This window comes from Sarcophilus harrisii, chromosome 2 (assembly GCF_902635505.1).
Source record: "Sarcophilus harrisii chromosome 2, mSarHar1.11, whole genome shotgun sequence".
NCBI lineage: Eukaryota > Metazoa > Chordata > Mammalia > Dasyuromorphia > Dasyuridae > Sarcophilus > Sarcophilus harrisii.
Window position 1 is genome coordinate 422,757,539 of NC_045427.1, and position 18,229 is coordinate 422,775,767.

General features: G+C 35.0%; 1 protein-coding gene across 4 annotated transcripts in view; it reads left to right on the plus strand.

Annotated features, from left to right (window-relative positions):
• The window catches only part of PHF20 (PHD finger protein 20), a 132,644-nt gene that overhangs the window by 88,950 nt on the left and 25,465 nt on the right, over nucleotides 1-18,229 (plus strand). For all 4 annotated transcript variants that reach the window (XM_031953920.1, XM_031953919.1, XM_031953922.1 and 1 more), the window contains 3 exons: nucleotides 7,974-8,072; nucleotides 8,734-8,898; nucleotides 16,460-16,635. In XM_031953920.1, coding sequence (XP_031809780.1) covers nucleotides 7,974-8,072; nucleotides 8,734-8,898; nucleotides 16,460-16,635 — 440 coding nt within the window. The remainder of the gene's footprint in view (nucleotides 1-7,973; nucleotides 8,073-8,733; nucleotides 8,899-16,459; nucleotides 16,636-18,229) is intronic.

Here is an 18,229-nt window from a genome sequence, read left to right on the forward strand (position 1 = left end):
ATATGGATACACATACACACACATACTTACACCCACCCATTGACCTACACACATATACATATATCTATTTATACTCATCCCTAAAGCAACATGAATACATATCTACATATACTCAGACACACATATATATATATATATATTATATATATATATATATATATACACACACCACATTTATCCATGTGTAAACATGCATCCAAAACAATATTGGTATGGCTGACATAATGTAGATTTCTCTTTTGATTGAATCTTTAAATTTGACTTAGTCTAAGGTCAATGGTTATCAGCTGAAATTTTTTTTTTCTAATAAATTCTACTCCTGATCCTTGTTGTAGTATTTGTGTATATATATATTTTTTCCTATCTCTGCTAACTCTTCTACTTTAATTCTGTTCCTTAACTTGCCTTGCTATTATTTAATCTCGCCTCCCCCATGGATCCTTCCCTTCTCTTATTCCTTCATCCTTTGCTTCCTACTCTGCTCATCCATCACTTTTTTATTTCTTTATAGATTTTGGAGGGTGCTATGTCCTTCATGATATATATGTAGTGTTTCTTACTTAACCCATTCTTGATATGTGTAGGTTTTTCAATTTTCAGTTTCTAATGCCTCCAGGTTTATTCTTCCTCTGCATCTCATTTATATAATTATAATATTACTATAAATATTGCTATTTTTACATTTTCCTGGACAGTTTTGATTTTTAGAGTCAGATTATACTCATTGCTGCCCCAGTCTTTCTTTCGAGCTACCTAGTTGCTGATGTCAGCCTTCTATGTAAAAACAAACAATTTGTGCATGCTAAGTTCCGTGAAATTAATCTTTGATATAGGGCTATATGTAAATGAGTTTGGGTTTGGTTTAAAGAAAGTCTTGGAAATCTGCAAGTCTGCTGAATATCCGTTTTTTCCCCCATTCAATATTATAGATTATTTTGTTGATTATGATATTTTTGGCCAAAGGCATAGTTATTTTGATTGCTTGTATATATTATTCTAGGACCTGTGGTCTTTTATTGTGGCTGCTGATAAGTCTTGGGCAATTCTAAATGTAGCTGTATTTGAATTGTTTTTTCTCCCTCACCTTCCCTCCTTCTTTCCCCTCTTCCCTTTCCCCCCTATTTTTCTCGCATCTCAAAATCATCATTTAATAATTTAATTGTTTTCCCCATTATTTATTTAATAACTTCCCATTGGGTTCTATTCATTCTTTATATTCTGTTTGTTATTTTTTTTTAATCTCAGCTTCACTGGCTTTACCTTGCCTAATTCTAATTTTTAAAGAGTTATTTTCTTCTTTAAGATTCTGTATTTATTTTCTTTTCTAATAGTTTAACCTTTTTTCCCCCATAATCTTGATTTTCTTGGATGGTTTTTATTTATTTTTTTCTTAGTTTATTCTCAGTGTGTCTTATTTTTAATTATTTTTTTTTTTTTTTGAGTTTTTCTATAAATTCCCTCTGGGCAGATAGCCATTTAACATTAGTCTTCGGGTGGAAGAAGCTTTTTTTACTCCAGTGTTCATCTCTGAAGATGAACCCTAGTCTTCTTTATTACCATAATAAGTTTCTATGGTTGGGTTTTCTTTACTTTGCCTGTTAAGTTTTTTTTTTTTTTTAAATGAGAAGTATTAGTGCAAGCACCTCTAATCATATGGGGGTGGTGGTGCTTTTAGCTTCACTTCAGCTCTCCTCTCTGACCTTGGACCTCAAAACAAGAGTTTGCCCCTGCAAGTGCCTGCAGCCAGCAGTATCCCTGCCCCACTGCCTCTGTACTTCACTGGATGTGCTGGGTTCCATAGCTGAGTCTCTGCAGCACAGGAGGCCTGGCATTCCTAATCAGCCAAGGTTGAGACTCAAAACTTTCCTGCTCCCAGGCTGTTCTGAAGGTGAACTTCTCGGTGGTTCCTGCTGAGGTCCAGCCAAACCCAGTTAGCTCCAGGGTGCCCCACTTGGTGTTGAAGGGGAGCTAACCTGGAGGTGTTTGCCCTTCACAGTGGTTAATCCCAACCTGAAGTTTTTCTTCCTATCTTCTTGCATTCTAAGAGGAGGACTCCTGTTCTGCCCCAACTCTTCTTGATTTTTCACCAGTCTATATTTTCCCTGAAGTACAAATTTTTTTCTGTTTGTGGGGGAAATCTGGAGGCTTTAAATTCATTGATCTACTCTGCCATCTTCTCAGAATTCTCCCCTTGAAAGATGTATTATATTTTCTTCTTTAATCAATTCAGATGAGGATAGGTAAAGTTCAAGTAAAAGGTATTCCCTTCTCCTCCTTGTTTGTATAGTTGTCTACTTGTGCACTCTGATGATTTGAGATAATTTTCCTAATCTTCCCTTTCCTTTTTCTGTCCCTCCCCTGTTTCTCTTCCTCTCCCTTTCCACTCTTGTCTTAAGATCATCCAGACTTAACAGAACCACTTCCAGGCCTTCTGTCCAATTAGACATGCCTATGTTCCTGATGACTAGGTTCTTAGCACATGTACCATCTCCCCATGTTAGAATGTAAGCAGTTTATTTTTGTTTAACTTATTAATTTTTACCTTTTTATGTTCTTTTAAACTGCTGAGTTTTAACATTAAAATTTCTACAAAACTGAACTTTTCATCAGGAATGCTTCAAAGTGTTCTATTTCATTAAAGGTCAGGTGTTTTTTTTTCCCCTCCATGTGGTATTGTACTCAGTTTTTCTGGGAAAGTTATCTGTAGCTACAAATCTGTATCTTTTGCCTTCTAGATTTCTGTATTCTGTTGTTGTGGTGGATGCCAAATCATGTATAATCTGGTGTATTGTTCCATGAATTCATTCTTTTTGGCTGCTATTTGGTATTTTTCTTTATCCTGTAAGCTTTGGCTGTGATGTTTTTTAATTTGATGAGTTTTAATTTGATGAGTGAGTTTTAATTTGGAGATTTTTTTTTTTCCAGGAGATGGCTAGTAGATTATTTCAGTTTCTACTGTCTCCTTTTGGTAAAGATCTGGGCAGTTTTAAGATTTCTTGGAATATGATACCTAGGTTCTTTTTTTAGGTCATGATAATGGATTTTTTTTTTCTTTAGCTTTGACAAATACATGTTTACTTCAAAGAAACTAAATCAAATATATAAATAGCTTGCCTTGGTTTTTTTTTTTTTTTTTTTTTTTATTATAAAGCACAATCCCAGTTCCAAGTTTAAAAACCTATTTCGATTCTAATCCCAGGCACCCTGGCTTATCAGGGCTTTCTTGTCAGACTACAGCTTCACACCTAGAATCCTGGCTGTAAAGGTAATCATTGCTCCAACCCTGGAATCATCTACTTGGTTAAAAGACATAATAGGGGATTCAGGGAAGTAGGGCATCTCCATGTTAGGTCTTTTTTTTAGCATGCTTGTAAGATCCCATTATATATTTAGCTTTGTTTGAAAGTTGATGTCCTCAGAAAATAAGAATGAGTTCATTTTGATTAACAACAAGTCCTTGTCCCAAATTCAAAATGGTTCTCTAGTGGTCTCTGGAGAGACAGAAATAATTTCCATTCACTTGCTTCTCTAGTGTGAGATACTCAAGTCTCAGAACAGCCAATGTTTTATGATTATATATACAATTCCACATGTACAAACTAAAGTTTTGTTTATTCCCAAATAACAAGTTTTACATATTCACAGATCTGTGCTTCTTCCCGAGTAAACCAAATGGAATTTCACACTTATCAGGACAAAAAAGTTAGAGCAGTTAGAGAAGTACCAAGGCAGCTACTTGTGGATTTTAAGTATAGGCATTTTTATCTTAAGATGTTGGATATTTTGTTTTCACAAAATGCAAATAGTCTAGGCCAATTTAAATGCTAAAAGAACAATGTAAATATTTCTACAAGATAGTACCAATTGTCATACTAGACTTCTCTTGTTCATTCTTTTCATTTGTACCCATCTTTGTGACCCCATTTGCAGTTTTCTTGGCAAAGATACTAGAGTGGTTTGTTAATTTCTTCTCTAGGGCATTTTACAGATGTGGAAGTTCAATAAATTAAGACCCAATTTGAACTCGGGAAGATGAATCTTCTGACTTCAGGTCCAACGATTTATGTACTTTACCACTTAGCTCCCCTTGCCAGATTTCTTACATTAAACTTAATATACAGAATTCAGTCATGTAGACTATATCACTATATCGGCACTTAAATAGTTGTGCCAGTCCTTACATGAAAATGAAAAGTTAGCAAAATTATACCAAGGCAAATGACTTGTAGTGTTTGTGTGTGTGTGGGGAGGGGGGGGGAGGAAGGTGCTACTTCCCTGTACCCTAGCTCCCTTTAACCACTGGCAGTCACTTTAGCCTTAGCAAAGAAATATTTATTGCCAAGGTATAAAACAAATGTACAATCAGTTTAGTTCAGTTCCTATAAATTTCAGGCTCAATTCCAAGGGTCAAAACCCCTCTTGGGCTTCAATCTCTGATTACCTTAGCTTTTTGGGACTTCTCTTCTGGGCTGACCACAACATCTCACCTAGAATCCTGACTTCAAAGTTGCCATGGCCGCAGCTTCTGAGTTCAGTGGGGATCACCATCACCATTGGCAGCTAAAACTGAAAAGGACAGAATGAAACAGAATAATGTAAATAATATTCCTAGTCATATCAAGGGAGTCTAAAATAGGAGGACAGAAAGGTATTCCTCCTTTTCTACCCCCGCTTTAACTTGCTGCTGTGCTTGCTGTGACTGAGCTGGGATTTCCATTCTTTGGAATGAGGCAGGAAAGTGGAATCCAGTAATTATTAAATTTTTTCTCCTTGATCTGTTTTCCAGGTTAGTTGTTTTTGCTGTGAGGTATCTTGCTTTTTTTCTTATATATTCAGACTTCTGATTTTGTAAATCTTCCTTATTATTTCATAAACTCTTTTGCTTCTTTTTGAGCCATTCTTAATTTTTACAGAATGTTATTCTTATGCCACACTATTAATTAAATCCTTTTTTTTCTTCCATAGCTCTCATTTCTTTTCCAAAATTTTCCTCAAGTGCTGCTTTCTTTCATTTGTAAAGACATTTTAAACTATTAAAAAAAAAAATACTTGGCTCATTTCTTCCAGTAATTCTAATTAAATTTTTGCCCAACCTAGGTTTTTCTATGAAGTTTTGCTTGTAAATATTTAGAGACATTCTCTAATTTTGGATTCATGTTTTGAGCTTTTCTGCCACTATAATAGTTCTATAAAGTGGGATTGTTTTTTTTTTTTTTTTTTTTGGTGGTTGTTAGCTCATTCTTCTGGTCTATCCCCTCATTTAGGATTTGATGTTAGGTCTAGGTTAGGCAGTACTTCTGGAGGGAAGATTTAGGCTGGTCCTGTTATTGTTTTCTTCAGGTATTAAGAGTTGTGAAATGTAAACTAGATTTTTTCCTAAGCTAGCTTCCTGTTGTAGAGAATGACCTAGGCATAGATAGTAGACAAAATACTGTAAATGACTTTGTGCTTAAATTAATTGAAATATATTTATGACACAAGAAAATTGGCAATTGTCTGGCAATTTTAAGTCCCCTCAATCAGTAAAATGTACTAAGCATCTACAGAATGTCAAATATTGTGCTAAGTGTTGAGGATACGAAAAAAATGCAAAAACAGTTTCCATCCTTGAGGAGCTCATAGGCCAATTAGAAGAGATAATATGCAAACAATTATGTACAAAACAGCTATATGCAGGATAAATGGGAAATAATCAATAGAAGGAAAGCACTAAATTTCAGAGTTTAGGAACCTACCCATAAAAGGTAGGATTTAAGCTGTGAGATTTTGAAAGAAGCCAGAAGGTGGCAATGAGGAGAAAGAGCATTCCAGATATGACAGAGAAAATGCCTGGAGTTGAGAGAGAAGAGTTCTCTAGTCTTGGGATCTCTTGTTTTGTTTAAGGAACAGCAAGCAAACGAGAATCACTAGATGGAAAAGATAAAAGATTGAAGAATAGTGGGGTATGAGGCATGAGAAGTCTGGAAAGGTAGCTGGGAAGGGATTGGTCATGAATGGCATTGTTGTTGTTCAGTTGATGACGATGTTGCCTTTTCTTGATTTTTAGGACACAGTGTTTGGGATGAAGAACAAAGATCTCAGTTTGGTTCATGGCTGTAGCACACACTCACCTTATAGCATTAAATGAATGAGTCTTGAGATCTTTAGTCTTCTAGACCTGAAGATGGCAGAGGCTGAGCATGGGGGCATATGAAAGGGAGGGAAAGGGGCAGCTCTTAGAAGACATGAAGATTAAGACTTTAGAACTCAGAACTAATGGGGGGTGGACTAAATGGTCTCCTGAAGTACCTTCTAATCTGAAATCTTTGGATATGTGACCTGAATCAGTGGTGCAGATGGAACAATTATTTACTAATTTTGCAATCTCAAACAAATCACTTGCCTTCTCTCATTGGTTGTCAGTATATTCTTTAGAGAACAGAGAGGGTGATATTTGTACTGTTTGCCTCATGAGATTATTGTAAGGAAAGCTCATTAAAATTTTTATTCTTTTTTTAGAGGAGAAATAGATATGAAAAAAGATTTATAAAATCAAAGAAAAAGGAGTTTTTTTTTAAAGAAAAAAGAAGCTAACAACCCCCCAAAAAACCTAACAAAATTAGCTAAACTTTTATAAAAAGTCAGATTACCAAAATTAAAAATGAACAAGATGTATAGTTATCGCAGAAAAGAAATAGAATTATCAGAAATATGATACAGAATTCTGTGCAAGGAAAATCTGAATAGTCAGAGGCATTGGATGGGCAAAATACTCAAATGAACAAAATAAAAAATAAAGAAAAAAAAGAAAATATTTTAAAAAAAGAAACCTAACAAGCCAGGAGTCATTGTAACACTTTGAAATGTATAGAAAACATTTATTATTATGATTAGAAGAGATGTTCTAGTGCAGGACTGTGGCATATCATTCTTCTAAATCATTAAAAAAAATTTAAAAATTTAGCTCAAGAATAAGCTAGGACTACTGATTAGAAATATAAGGTTTTTATTAATACAACAGGAAGGCCTGATTTTCATTGCTGTTATTTAGGTTTGCATATTAATTAAAAATATAACATTTTATTATAACAAAATAACATTTATTAAATGCTTACTATGTGTCAGGTATTGTGCTAAAAATAAACACCAAGTACATTAAAAAAAGTAAAAAATGATTTCTGTCCTCAGGAAATTTACATTTTAATCAAGTAGTCATGATGTACATAAATCAGTATATATACACAATATATTCCACAGTAATTGGAAGATAGTTTTCTAGGGGAAGTCACTATGAGGTGAAAGTAGGTATTGGGATTGGAAGGGAGCAGGAATGGGAGGGGAGAGGCACATCTGAGAAAGATGCATATCTCCTGCCAGAGATGGTGCTTGAGCTGAGTTTTAAAAGGAAGCCAGTGATTCTGAGAGGCAGAATTTAAGAGAAAGAAGTTTTTGGACTTGGGGGCAGTAAGTGCAAAGATATGGATATAAAAGAAGCTTTAGGTATGAGGAAGAGCAGGTAGGCCAGTCTATCGGGGCTTTAAGAGTGTGTATAGTAGAAAAATATCTAAGGGGCCTGGAAAGATAGAAGGAGGCCAAATTATAAAGACCATTAAATTAAAAAGTTTATATTTAATTGTTGAGGTAATGGGGAGCCACTGAAATTTATGGGAATAGGAGCTAGTTTGAAGACAGCTATTTCAATCGTGTGTTTGAGAGGTAATAGTGTCTGAACTTGCTTGTGTGAGTGGAGAAAGGGGGAAAGTAATGTTGTGGGAAAAGAAATTTCAAGATTTGGCAGAGGAGTATATATATATATATGGGGTGAATGAGTAATTTGAGAGTTGATAGCAAGGCTGCAAATTCAGGTGATAAGAAAGGATGCTGCTGCTCTTAACAGCATTAGGGAAAAAGAATAAGAACCAGAAATCAGAGAAGAAAAAACTGAAAGACTTGTCAGATTTAAAATAATGCTAAAAAACTTTTTTCTCTCCTAGCTGTAAAAGACAAGGAAAAGAACAAAGAAAAGAAGTTCAGAGAATTTGTAAGATTAAAGTCGAAGAAAAAAAAGAAAAAGAAAAAGAAATCTAAGCCTGGTAATATTTTTCCTTTGTGGAAAACTTGTTTGTAATTAAACATGGGTGCGGAATAAGGGAGTGGATTTGCTGCCTAATTTGTGCGGGGGTGAAGAGGCATTCTGTCTTTGCCCCAATTTTGGATTGCTGTGATCTGATAAAAAATGAGTTTAGAAGAAGTGAATTTCACCCCTTCCCTAAACACTGTCCAAACACAGCTGAATGTTGAAGTAGTCTTTAATTCTGGTTATAGAGTCCAGACTGAATGAGATTTGTCTCCATTAGTTCTGAGACTTGGATAATAATTGTGAATTATTATCAGTTGATCTAGATTTATGTTGACATAAAAATGGTAACCAAAATGTCTACATATTGCACCTTTTGTTTACTAATTAGGTTTGTGCATAAAGAAAGGGCTGGCTTTTGAGGGATCTCATATTATTAAAGCTATGGGGAGTCATTCTCAGGCAGGTTTAGCTACTTAAAGAGGACTGATCTTTTATTATGTGCAAAAAGGCTAATAGAAATATTTTGAAAAAAAAATCTTTCTAGGTAGCTGAGGTTTGTACCATAAAATTCTGTAGTTCACAAATTGTGCAGTGTACCTGGTGCTTATTTAAATTCAGTAGAATGCTATATGTCCATGTAGCATCATTCATTCCTGATCTTGTCTTGCTTACAGAATACTCTTGCAGTGAAGATGCTAGTGATGTTTCCCAAGAGTGTTCACCTCCCAAGCCATTTGCTGTTACCAGGTGTAGTTCCTCAAGTAAATCTGGTACTCCCCTGAGTACATCAGTTCATAGCTCTGATTCTGGAAATCACCGAGAAAGAGGAACAATTCCTGGTAAGAATGAGTATGTGTGTCCTATTCATTTGGCTTAGAAATATGAAATAAAGGGGTATTCTTACCCCAATAGAGAACTCAAACACTCTGAGCCAAAGTTAGAGCTTATTTTTATTTACTTTTTTTGATACTGTTTTTTCTAGTTAGATGTAAAACCATTCTTTTATATTTGTTTTTAAAACTTCGAGTTCCAGATTCTCTCCCTTCCTTTCCTCTCCCATTCCGTTGAGAAGGCACATGTAAAGTTATGCAAACATTTTCATAAGTCATGTTGCAAAAAATCCTATAAATCTCTACCCCCGAAAAATCTTCAAGAGAAATCAAGGAAAAAAGCATGCTTCAATTTGTATTCAGATGTAATTATTTCTTATTTCACTATAAGTTCTTCAGAGTAGTTTTGGATCATTATATAGCTGAGAATAGAAAAGTTATTCACAACTGATCATCCCACAACATTGCTATTATTCTGTACATAGTACAGTTCCCTTTGCATGAGCTCATAGAGGACTTTCTAGGTTTTTCTCAGAGAAACTTGCTCATCATTTCTTACAGAACAATAGTATTTCATCATAATTACATAATACAGTTTATTTAGCTATGCCTCAATTGATAGGCATCCCCTCAATTTCTGGTTCTTTGTCCTGAGAAAAGAACTGCTAAAAAACCATTTTTGTACTTAGATATACTTTTAAGTAAAATTTCTTTTGAGATATATGTCTAGTAGTGATATTGTTAGGTCAAAAGAAATGCATGATTTTATAGCATAATTTGGGCATAATTCATATCTTTTGATCATTTATCAATTGGGAATGGGTCTTTTTTTTTTTTTAAATCAATTTGACTCAGTTCCCTATACATTTGAGAAATGAGGCCATCATCAGAGAAGTTTGCTTCAAAATTCTTTTCACAATTACTATTGCTAATTGTACCCTTCTCCCCACCATTTGTTCTATTCTATTCTCTCTCCCTTTCTCTCCCTTTCCCCCCTCTCCTTTTACCCTGTCCCTCCTTAGAAGTGTTTTGCTTTTGACTATCTTTTCCCTCAAGATGTCCTCTCTTCTCTCCACCTTCTCCTATTCCCTTCTCCTCCTACTTTCCTGCAAGATTAGAATAGGATTCACTCACTCTCTTTCCACTCCCCCTTTCCTCTCTATTGTAAAAGTTTTTTCTTGTCCCTTTTAGGGCAGATAATTTATGCTATCTTCAGTTCACACCTATGCCCTCTGTCTATTATGTATTCCTTCTAACTGCCCTAATAATGAGAAAGCTTTTATGAGTTACAAATATCATCCTTCCATATAGGAATATAGGGCTATTAACCTTATTTAGTTCCTTATGATTTCCCTTTCCTGAGTCCGGTTTTTGAAAATCACATTTTTTATTTAGTTCTGCTCTTTTCATCATGAATATTTGAAAGTCCTTTGTTTCAATGAATGGCCACCTTTTCTCCTGAATGATTACCCTCGATTTTGCTGGGTAGCTGATTCTTGGTTGTAACCCTAAGTCTACTGCTATCCAAACTATTATATTCAAAAGCCTCCAATCTTTTAATGTAGAAGCTTCTAAATCTTGTGTTCTCCTGACTGTGGCTCCACTATACTTGAATTGTTTCTTCCTGGCTGCTTGCAATGTTTTCTCCTTGATCTGGGCATTCTGGAATTTGCCTGTAATATTCCTGGAAGTTTTATCTTGGGACCTCTTTCAGGAGGTAATTAATGGATTCTTTCAATTTCCACCTTATTCTCTGGTTCTAGAATATCAGGATAGTTCTCCTTGATAATTTCTTGAAAGGTAATATGTGGGCTCTCTCTCTCTCTCTCTCTTTCTCTCTCTCTCTTTTTTAAATCATGGCTTTCAGATAGACCAATAATTTTAAAATTAAGTTTCCTGGATCTGTTTTCCAGACCAGTTGTTTTTCCAGTGAAATGTTTCACATTGTTTTTTATTGTTTCGTATGGTTTTGTTTTATTCTTTCTTGATTTCTCATAAAGTCATTAGCTTCCACTTGCTCAATTCTAATTTTTAAGGAATTATTTTCCTCAGTGAGCTTTTTGTAAATCCTTTCCCATTTGGCCAATTTTGATTTTTAAGGTATTTATCTCCTCCTTAACTTTTTGTATTTCCTTTTGTATTACTCTCGTTTCTCTTCCCAATTTTTCCTCTGTCTTTCTTACTTGATTTGCAGAGTCTGTTTTGAGCTCTTCCATGGCCTGAAAAAAAATCTTATTTTTCTTGGAGGCTTTGGATCTAGAAGCTTTGACTTTGTTATCTTCTTCTGAGTTTGTGTTTTGAACTCCCTGTCACCATAGTAACTTTCTATTATCAGAATTTTTTCCCTGTGGTTTACTCACTTTCCCAGGCTATTAATTTTTTGTTAAAGTAGGCTCTGCTTCCAGGGTGGAGAGTACATTGTCCCAAGCTTTCAGGTTCCAAGCAACAATTTTCTTTTCTTTGTTTTGAGTTTCTGTCTTTTTTTCCCTTAATAGTATTTTGTTTTTCTGAATACACGTAAAGATAGTTTTCCACATTCATTTTTGTAAAACTTCTGTGTTCCAAAGTTTTTTCTCTCCCTCCCTTCCCTTCCCCTTCCCTTAGATAGCAAGTAATCTGATATAGATTAAATATGTGCAATCCTTTTAAACATTTCAACATTTGCCATTTTGTGAAAGAAAAATCAGATCAAAAGGGGAAAACCATGAGAAAACAGACAGACAAGAAAAAAGGTGAAAATATTATGCTTTGATCTACATTCAATCTCTAGTTCTCCTTCTGCATGCGAATGACATTTTCTATCCCAAATCCATTGCCTTGAAATAGTGCATTGTTGAGAAGAGCCAAGTCCATCACAGTTGATCATCACATAATCCTGTTGTTACTACGTTCATGTTCTCTTGGTTCTACTCACTTTATTCAGCATCAATTCATCTAAGCCTTTCCAGGTGTCTTAAATATCAGCCTACTCATCATTTCTTATAGATCATTACATTCATATATATTATTCATCTATTACATTCATCTATAACCATTCCCCAGTGGCTGCTGGGCATCCACTCAGTTACCAGTCTCTTGCCAATACACAAAGGGCTGCTACAAACTTTGTTGCACAAGTAGATCTTTTTTCCTTCCTTTAGGATCTCTTTGGGATGTAAGCCTAATGGAAACACTGCTGGATCAAAGGGTATGCACAGTTTGATAGTCCTTTGGGCTATCCCCAAGAGAGTTCCAAATTGTTCTCCAGAATGATTGGATCAGTTCACAAATGCATTAATAATTTGTGCTACTATTTTCAAAGTTCTAGGGATCTGTACATTTTCAGTTCTTCCAAGGTGTTATGATCCAAGGCAGGGGTCCTCAAACTTTTTAAATAGGGGGCCAGTTCACTGTCCCTCAGATTGTTGGAGGGCCGGACTATAGTAAAAACAAAAACTTTGTTTTGTGGGTCTTTAAATAAAGAAACTTCATAGCCCTGGGTAAGGGGGAGAAACGTCCTCAGTTGCTGCATTTGGCCTGTGGGCTATAGTTTGAGGACCTTTGATCCAGGGAGAAATGTATTTACTACTCTTCTGCCCTATGTTTTGTGAGTGACCACAAACACTTTTTTTTGCCCTGGAACTATGGCTGTAAGTTCTAGTATGCTAATGTTCATATTCACCTTAGGACTATGAGCCAGCACCACAATTTTGATTGTCTGTGGCTGATACCTCTGGAAGCCACCATTACTGCTGTCATTGCAATTGCTGCTAATTAGGCCCCATGCCTGACCCTGGTTTGCTGGGGCTGGGATATGTTGGCCATGGCCATGCTGCAACTGCATTCCGGTCCCACCCTGATACAACAGACTTTTCATATTGACCTTCTAAATTCTTTGGCTGGAAAATTGTTCCACTCCATCTTTTTAATGTAAAATTTATTTAGATCCATTATTTAAAGGTATTTGGAGGACTTTGGGAGAGAACTTTGCTGACTTCCTGTCATATCTCGGCCTTTGCCCGAGAGAGCTTATTTCTTTAAAAGAAGTAAGAAGCTTTATTGGGAGTTGGTTGAACCCTCTGTAGTAGATAATTCTAGAACAGTTTTGTCCATTTTTTAGCAAGGTGAATCCTTTTAATTCTGAGATCATGTGATTTTATAATGTAACAAGACTAAAATTGGTGACTGTGTGCTTAATTTAGTTGGTTTGGTTATACCCCAATAACAAATTAATGTCATGGCTTTATTTTAGAAAATGGAAGGAAATTTTTGATAGGGATTCCTTTAAAATAGGTCAATCCTATGAAATTATTTTCTTTCCCTCTCCATTCTGCTTCTGGTAATTATTCCACCCCTGGTTAACTGAATTTATCCTTACTTTATTTGCATTGAAACTTTTTGCCAAAGGCGATAGAGGCCATATGATATTGTTTGTTTACGTACCAAATTTGGGCAGTAGAACAACAAGTGGTTAAATTTTTCTCTTCTATCCAAGCAAGCTTACATAAGATGAGATCTAGAAAATGCCAGGAAGATTTCCTGAGGAAGCCACAGCTTGAGATTGATAAATTCATGTAGGTTCTGTGACTTGAACAAAGAATATAAATTCTTTATAATTATATGGACTTCTAAACCATTTATCAGCTGAAAATACAACTCTTTAGGGTTGTTCATACAAGTCCTTTCAGGGATAACAAAAGAGAAAATGAAAGCCTCTTAGGAATAAAAGCAAAGGAGACTACACCTGATGGCTGTCTTATCCTTCTGCATATTTATAAAAATATCTAAGCTTCCCTTTGCCTTATGGGAAATATAGAACATAAGCAGGTGTCTGTCACCTTTTAAAAAAATGTATTAAGGGAATGATTCTTTGGTGGGAGATATGGGGAACTGTGAGTTTAGAACATTGCATACTCGGAGGTGGCAGAAATTTGTTTTGTTTAATATGGGTTTAAGATTTTTTTTTCTTTGTCATATTGGGAAGACTGGAGGTTTGGAGGAAATGGTATATTCTAGAAATAACTTTGGTATAAAAATGATATACATCAACAAAACTTTTTTTAAAAGGAAGAAGAGGCAGCTAGATGGCACCGTGAATAGAACACTGACCTTAGAGTTAGAAAGACCTGAGTTCAAATCCAGCCTTAGACACTTAACACCTTCTAACTGTGTGATCCTGGGCAGGTCACTTAACTGCAACTGCCTCACAAAAGAAAAAAGAAAGAAGGAAAATCTCTTTGCACTGTGAAAGTGGAAAGTCTGCGATATTTAGGGAAATTTACTGGCAAACATGGAATAAAAACCGATTAAAGATAAAGCAAAAAAAAAATACAGTCACTCTTTGATTGTCTATGTTCTTGGCAGGAAGTATGGTCACTAAAAATCAGTGGGCATTTCTTCATCTGTAGCTCTTTTATAGTGTTCAGTTATATAATGACTTTCATCTCATATCTGTATTTAAAACCATGATTTTAAAATTTTTTCATAATTCAGATTTTCAAAACTTCAGTGTGAACAGAATCCAATAGGATGGTAGTGAGGTAGGCAGAAAAAATTGGAGTCAAGAGAAAAAGATTATTTTTTTGTGGTACTATGGACGTGTGTGCTTGTAGTTAGAGACCAGCTCACTAGCTGTGTGATCATTCTGAATCTTAGTTTTCTTCATTTATAAAATGGGGATATTTTGTGTGATCATGAGTATTTTGTTTTACCTTTCTGAATCTTAGTTTTCTTCATCTATAAAATGGGGATATTTTTTCCAATAGTTTTTCCAATTTTGCTGTCAACTTTTTCCTGTAACTGGCTTAAAATCTTCTCTAGGAATTTGACTGCTCTATCACTTAGTGCATACACATTTAGTGTTGTTACTACTTCATTGTTTATGGTACAGATGGGGAGATATCTCAACAGTAGATACTTTTATTTTATAGTCAGTTAGTTGATGCAGTGGAATGCTGACCTAAGACCCGAGTTCAAATTTGTCCTCAGAAATTAGACTAGCTTTGTAACTCTGGGCAAGTTGCTTAACTTCTATCTACCTCACTTTCTTTTTTTAAAATCTAGTTTTTATTTATTCCAATTACATGTAAAGATAGTTTTCAACATTCATTTTTGTAAAATTTTGAGTTCCAAATTTTTTCTCTCTCCCCTCTACCCTTCCCTCTTCCCAAGACAGCAGTCAATCTGATACAGGTTATATATATGTCCAATTATTTTAAACATATTTCCATATTTGTCATGTTGTGAAAGAAAAATCAGAACAAACGAGATAAAACCAGAAGAAAAAAAAGTAATCTCCCCCCAAATAGTTGAGATATGCTTCCTTCTGCATTCATTCTCCATAGTTGCCTCTCTGGATATGGACAGCATTTTCCATCCCAAGTCTATTGTAATTTGTCTGGATCACTGTTTTGCTGAGAAGAGCTAAATCTAGCATAGTTGGTCATCACATAATTTTGTTGTTACTGTGTATAGTGTTCACTTGGTACTTCACTTGACATCAGTTCCTGTAAGACTTTCTAGGCTTTTCTGAAATCAGCCACCTTGTCATTATTTATATAGCAATGGGACAATATTCTGTTACTTTCATATGCTATAATTTATTTAGCCCTTCCCCAACTGAAGGGCATCCACTCAATTTCCAATTTTTTGCTACCACAAAAGAGGCTGCTACAAATACTTTTGCACATGTGGGTCCTTTTCTCTTCTTTATGATTTCCTTGGGATATAGACCCAGTAGAGATACTGCTGGACCAAAGGGTATGCAGAGTTTGAGAACCCTTTGGACACAGTTCTAAATTGCTCTCCAGAGTGATTAGATCGTTTCACAACTTCATCAACAATGTATCAGTATTCCACTTTTCCCACATCCCTCCAACATTTATTGTCATCTTGTAACCTTGGCCAATCTGATACATGTGAGGTAGTACACAGAGTTGTTTTAATTTTCATTTCTTTAATCAGTAATGATTTTGAGTATTTTTCATATGACTTCAATTTCCTCATCTGAAATGAGGATGGCTTTAAATTCCTCGTCTGAAAATTGTTCATATCCTTTGCCTATTTATCAATTGGGGAATGACTTGTATTTTTATAAATTTGCCTTCAATTGGGGAATGACTTGTATTTTTATAAATTTGCCTTAGTTCTCTACATATTTTAGAATTGCCTTTTCCTTTTCTTTTGGGATCATAATAGCACCTGCTTTACAAGATTGTTGTGAGAATCAAAGTAAGTACATATAAAGTGCTTTGTGCATAATAGATGCTTTTATAGAGCTGGTTTGTAGATAATATGTGAGAAAATGTACATAAAGTTCTTTCTTTCTTTCTTTTTTTCTTTCTCTCTCTCTCTCTCTCTCTCTCTCTCTCTCTCTCTCTCTCTCTCTCTCTTTTTGCTGAGGCAATTGGGATTAAGTGACTTGCCCAAAGTCACACAGCCAGGACATGAATAAAGAACTTTTTTAATTGCAAAGTGATACAGAATTTTAAAGTTTTATTATATTAATAGAGTTGTAGTATAACAAATATTCACTTCTTCATCTAAAGAACATTTACTAAGCAATTGTCATTTTTTTATACATATGCCACAGAAGATAATGTGAGTGAATCTTCCTCAGAGAGTTTTCTCTGGAGTGATGAAGACTGTAGCCATGATATTGATGTGACCACTAATCCAGATGATGATCCTGATGGAGAAGATAACTTTGACTTTGAAATAGTTCGGTGTATTTGTGAGGTCCAAGAAGAAAATGATTTTATGATTCAGGTATGTGATACAATTTTTTTCTTTCTTTTTTTAAATAAGGTTTTACTGATAGAGAGCTTCTATTTCTTTTTTCATTGCACTTATTCCACAAATCTTTTCCCCTCCATTTCACATAACAAATAGCATTTTAGAGAGGGAAAAGAAATCAGTATAACTGATCCATACATTGAAAAAGTCTGAAAATGTGCCACGTGGGACACTAATGAACTTCCCATCTCTCTTCATTCAAGTCTTGTAGTGAGTGTTGGGGAATTGAAGACAGTGCTGAACCCAACTCTACTGTAGAGGGTCATCTATTTCAGTGTAAATTGGGAGTCATTAGTATAAATGGCTCTCTCATGTTGAGTGTGGTAGAGCATGCCTGTGATCCTTGCTACTGAGCAGGTAGATTTTTTAAGCTTTGGAGTTCTCAATTGCAGAGGACCAAAGCCAATCAGGATTTGAATTAAGATCAGCATTAACATGGTGAGCCCCAGGAACAGGAAGCAAAGAGGGGTTTTGCTTTGTGATTATTCCCTTTCTACTAGCATCCTCTTTTTATATTCTCTATCCCTGCCAGTTTCTATGTTGAATTTGAAATAATTCTGTTGAAATCTATATGTTTATGTTTGTCTCTGTGTGTAATTTTTTGTATGTGTATGTTTGTATAGTCATTTAACCCTCCTTTGTTCAGTTCAGGTAAGAATGAGAGTCATCTAGTAACGATTTTTCTCATGTTTTTTGTTTAGATATTATTTTCACTCATCCCATTTATGAGAAATAGCAACTTTCACCCCTTTCTTCTTCCTTTTCCTCTTCTTTATCTTTCCCTTCCTCAAACCCTCAAAATAGAATCATTTCTAATTAATTCACTCAATACTCTTTGAAGACTTTTAAGGTTGTGGAGGGTTTGTTTCTTCTCCTTTTATTAGAATGTTAGTTCATTATTATTATACAAACATTTCCAATTGTTGAAATAAATTTAACTTTTTAGGTTTCTTTGTATTTCTGTATTTGTGTTTCAGATTCTTATTCAGCTGTCTTCTTTTTATGAGCAATGCTTGTTCCTTTAACTTTGCAAGATGAGTTATACTTGGTTGCAAGCTCATACTTTTTGACTTTGAAAGGAAAGTAAAAGTTGCCATTCTTGTGGACTCCTGACTTTGGTTACATAATATTAAACTCTTTCTGTCTCTTTGTAGTATTTTTTCCTTTGCTGTGGAAATTCTGGATTTTCTAGTGACTTTCCTGAGATTTCTCATTTTGATTTTTTTTTCAAATGGTGATTTGTGAATTGTATTTTCATATTGTTCCTCTGACTCTTTAATAGATATAGGGAGTTTTTTCTTTTCTTTTCTTTTCTTTTTTTGGCTAGGACAATTGGGGTTAAGTGACTTGCCCTGGGTCACATAGCTAGGAAGTGTTAAGTGTCTGAGACCAGATTTTTAGTCAGGTCCTCTTGACTTCAGGGCTGGTGTTCTATCAACTGCACCAACTAGTTACCTCTTTCATATATCATTTACTGAAGCTAGGAACTGGGCCTTTTTTTTTTTTTTTTCTTAAGTCATGGTTTTAAGGAAACCATTGTTTCTGTTCTTGACCATTTTCTAGATTT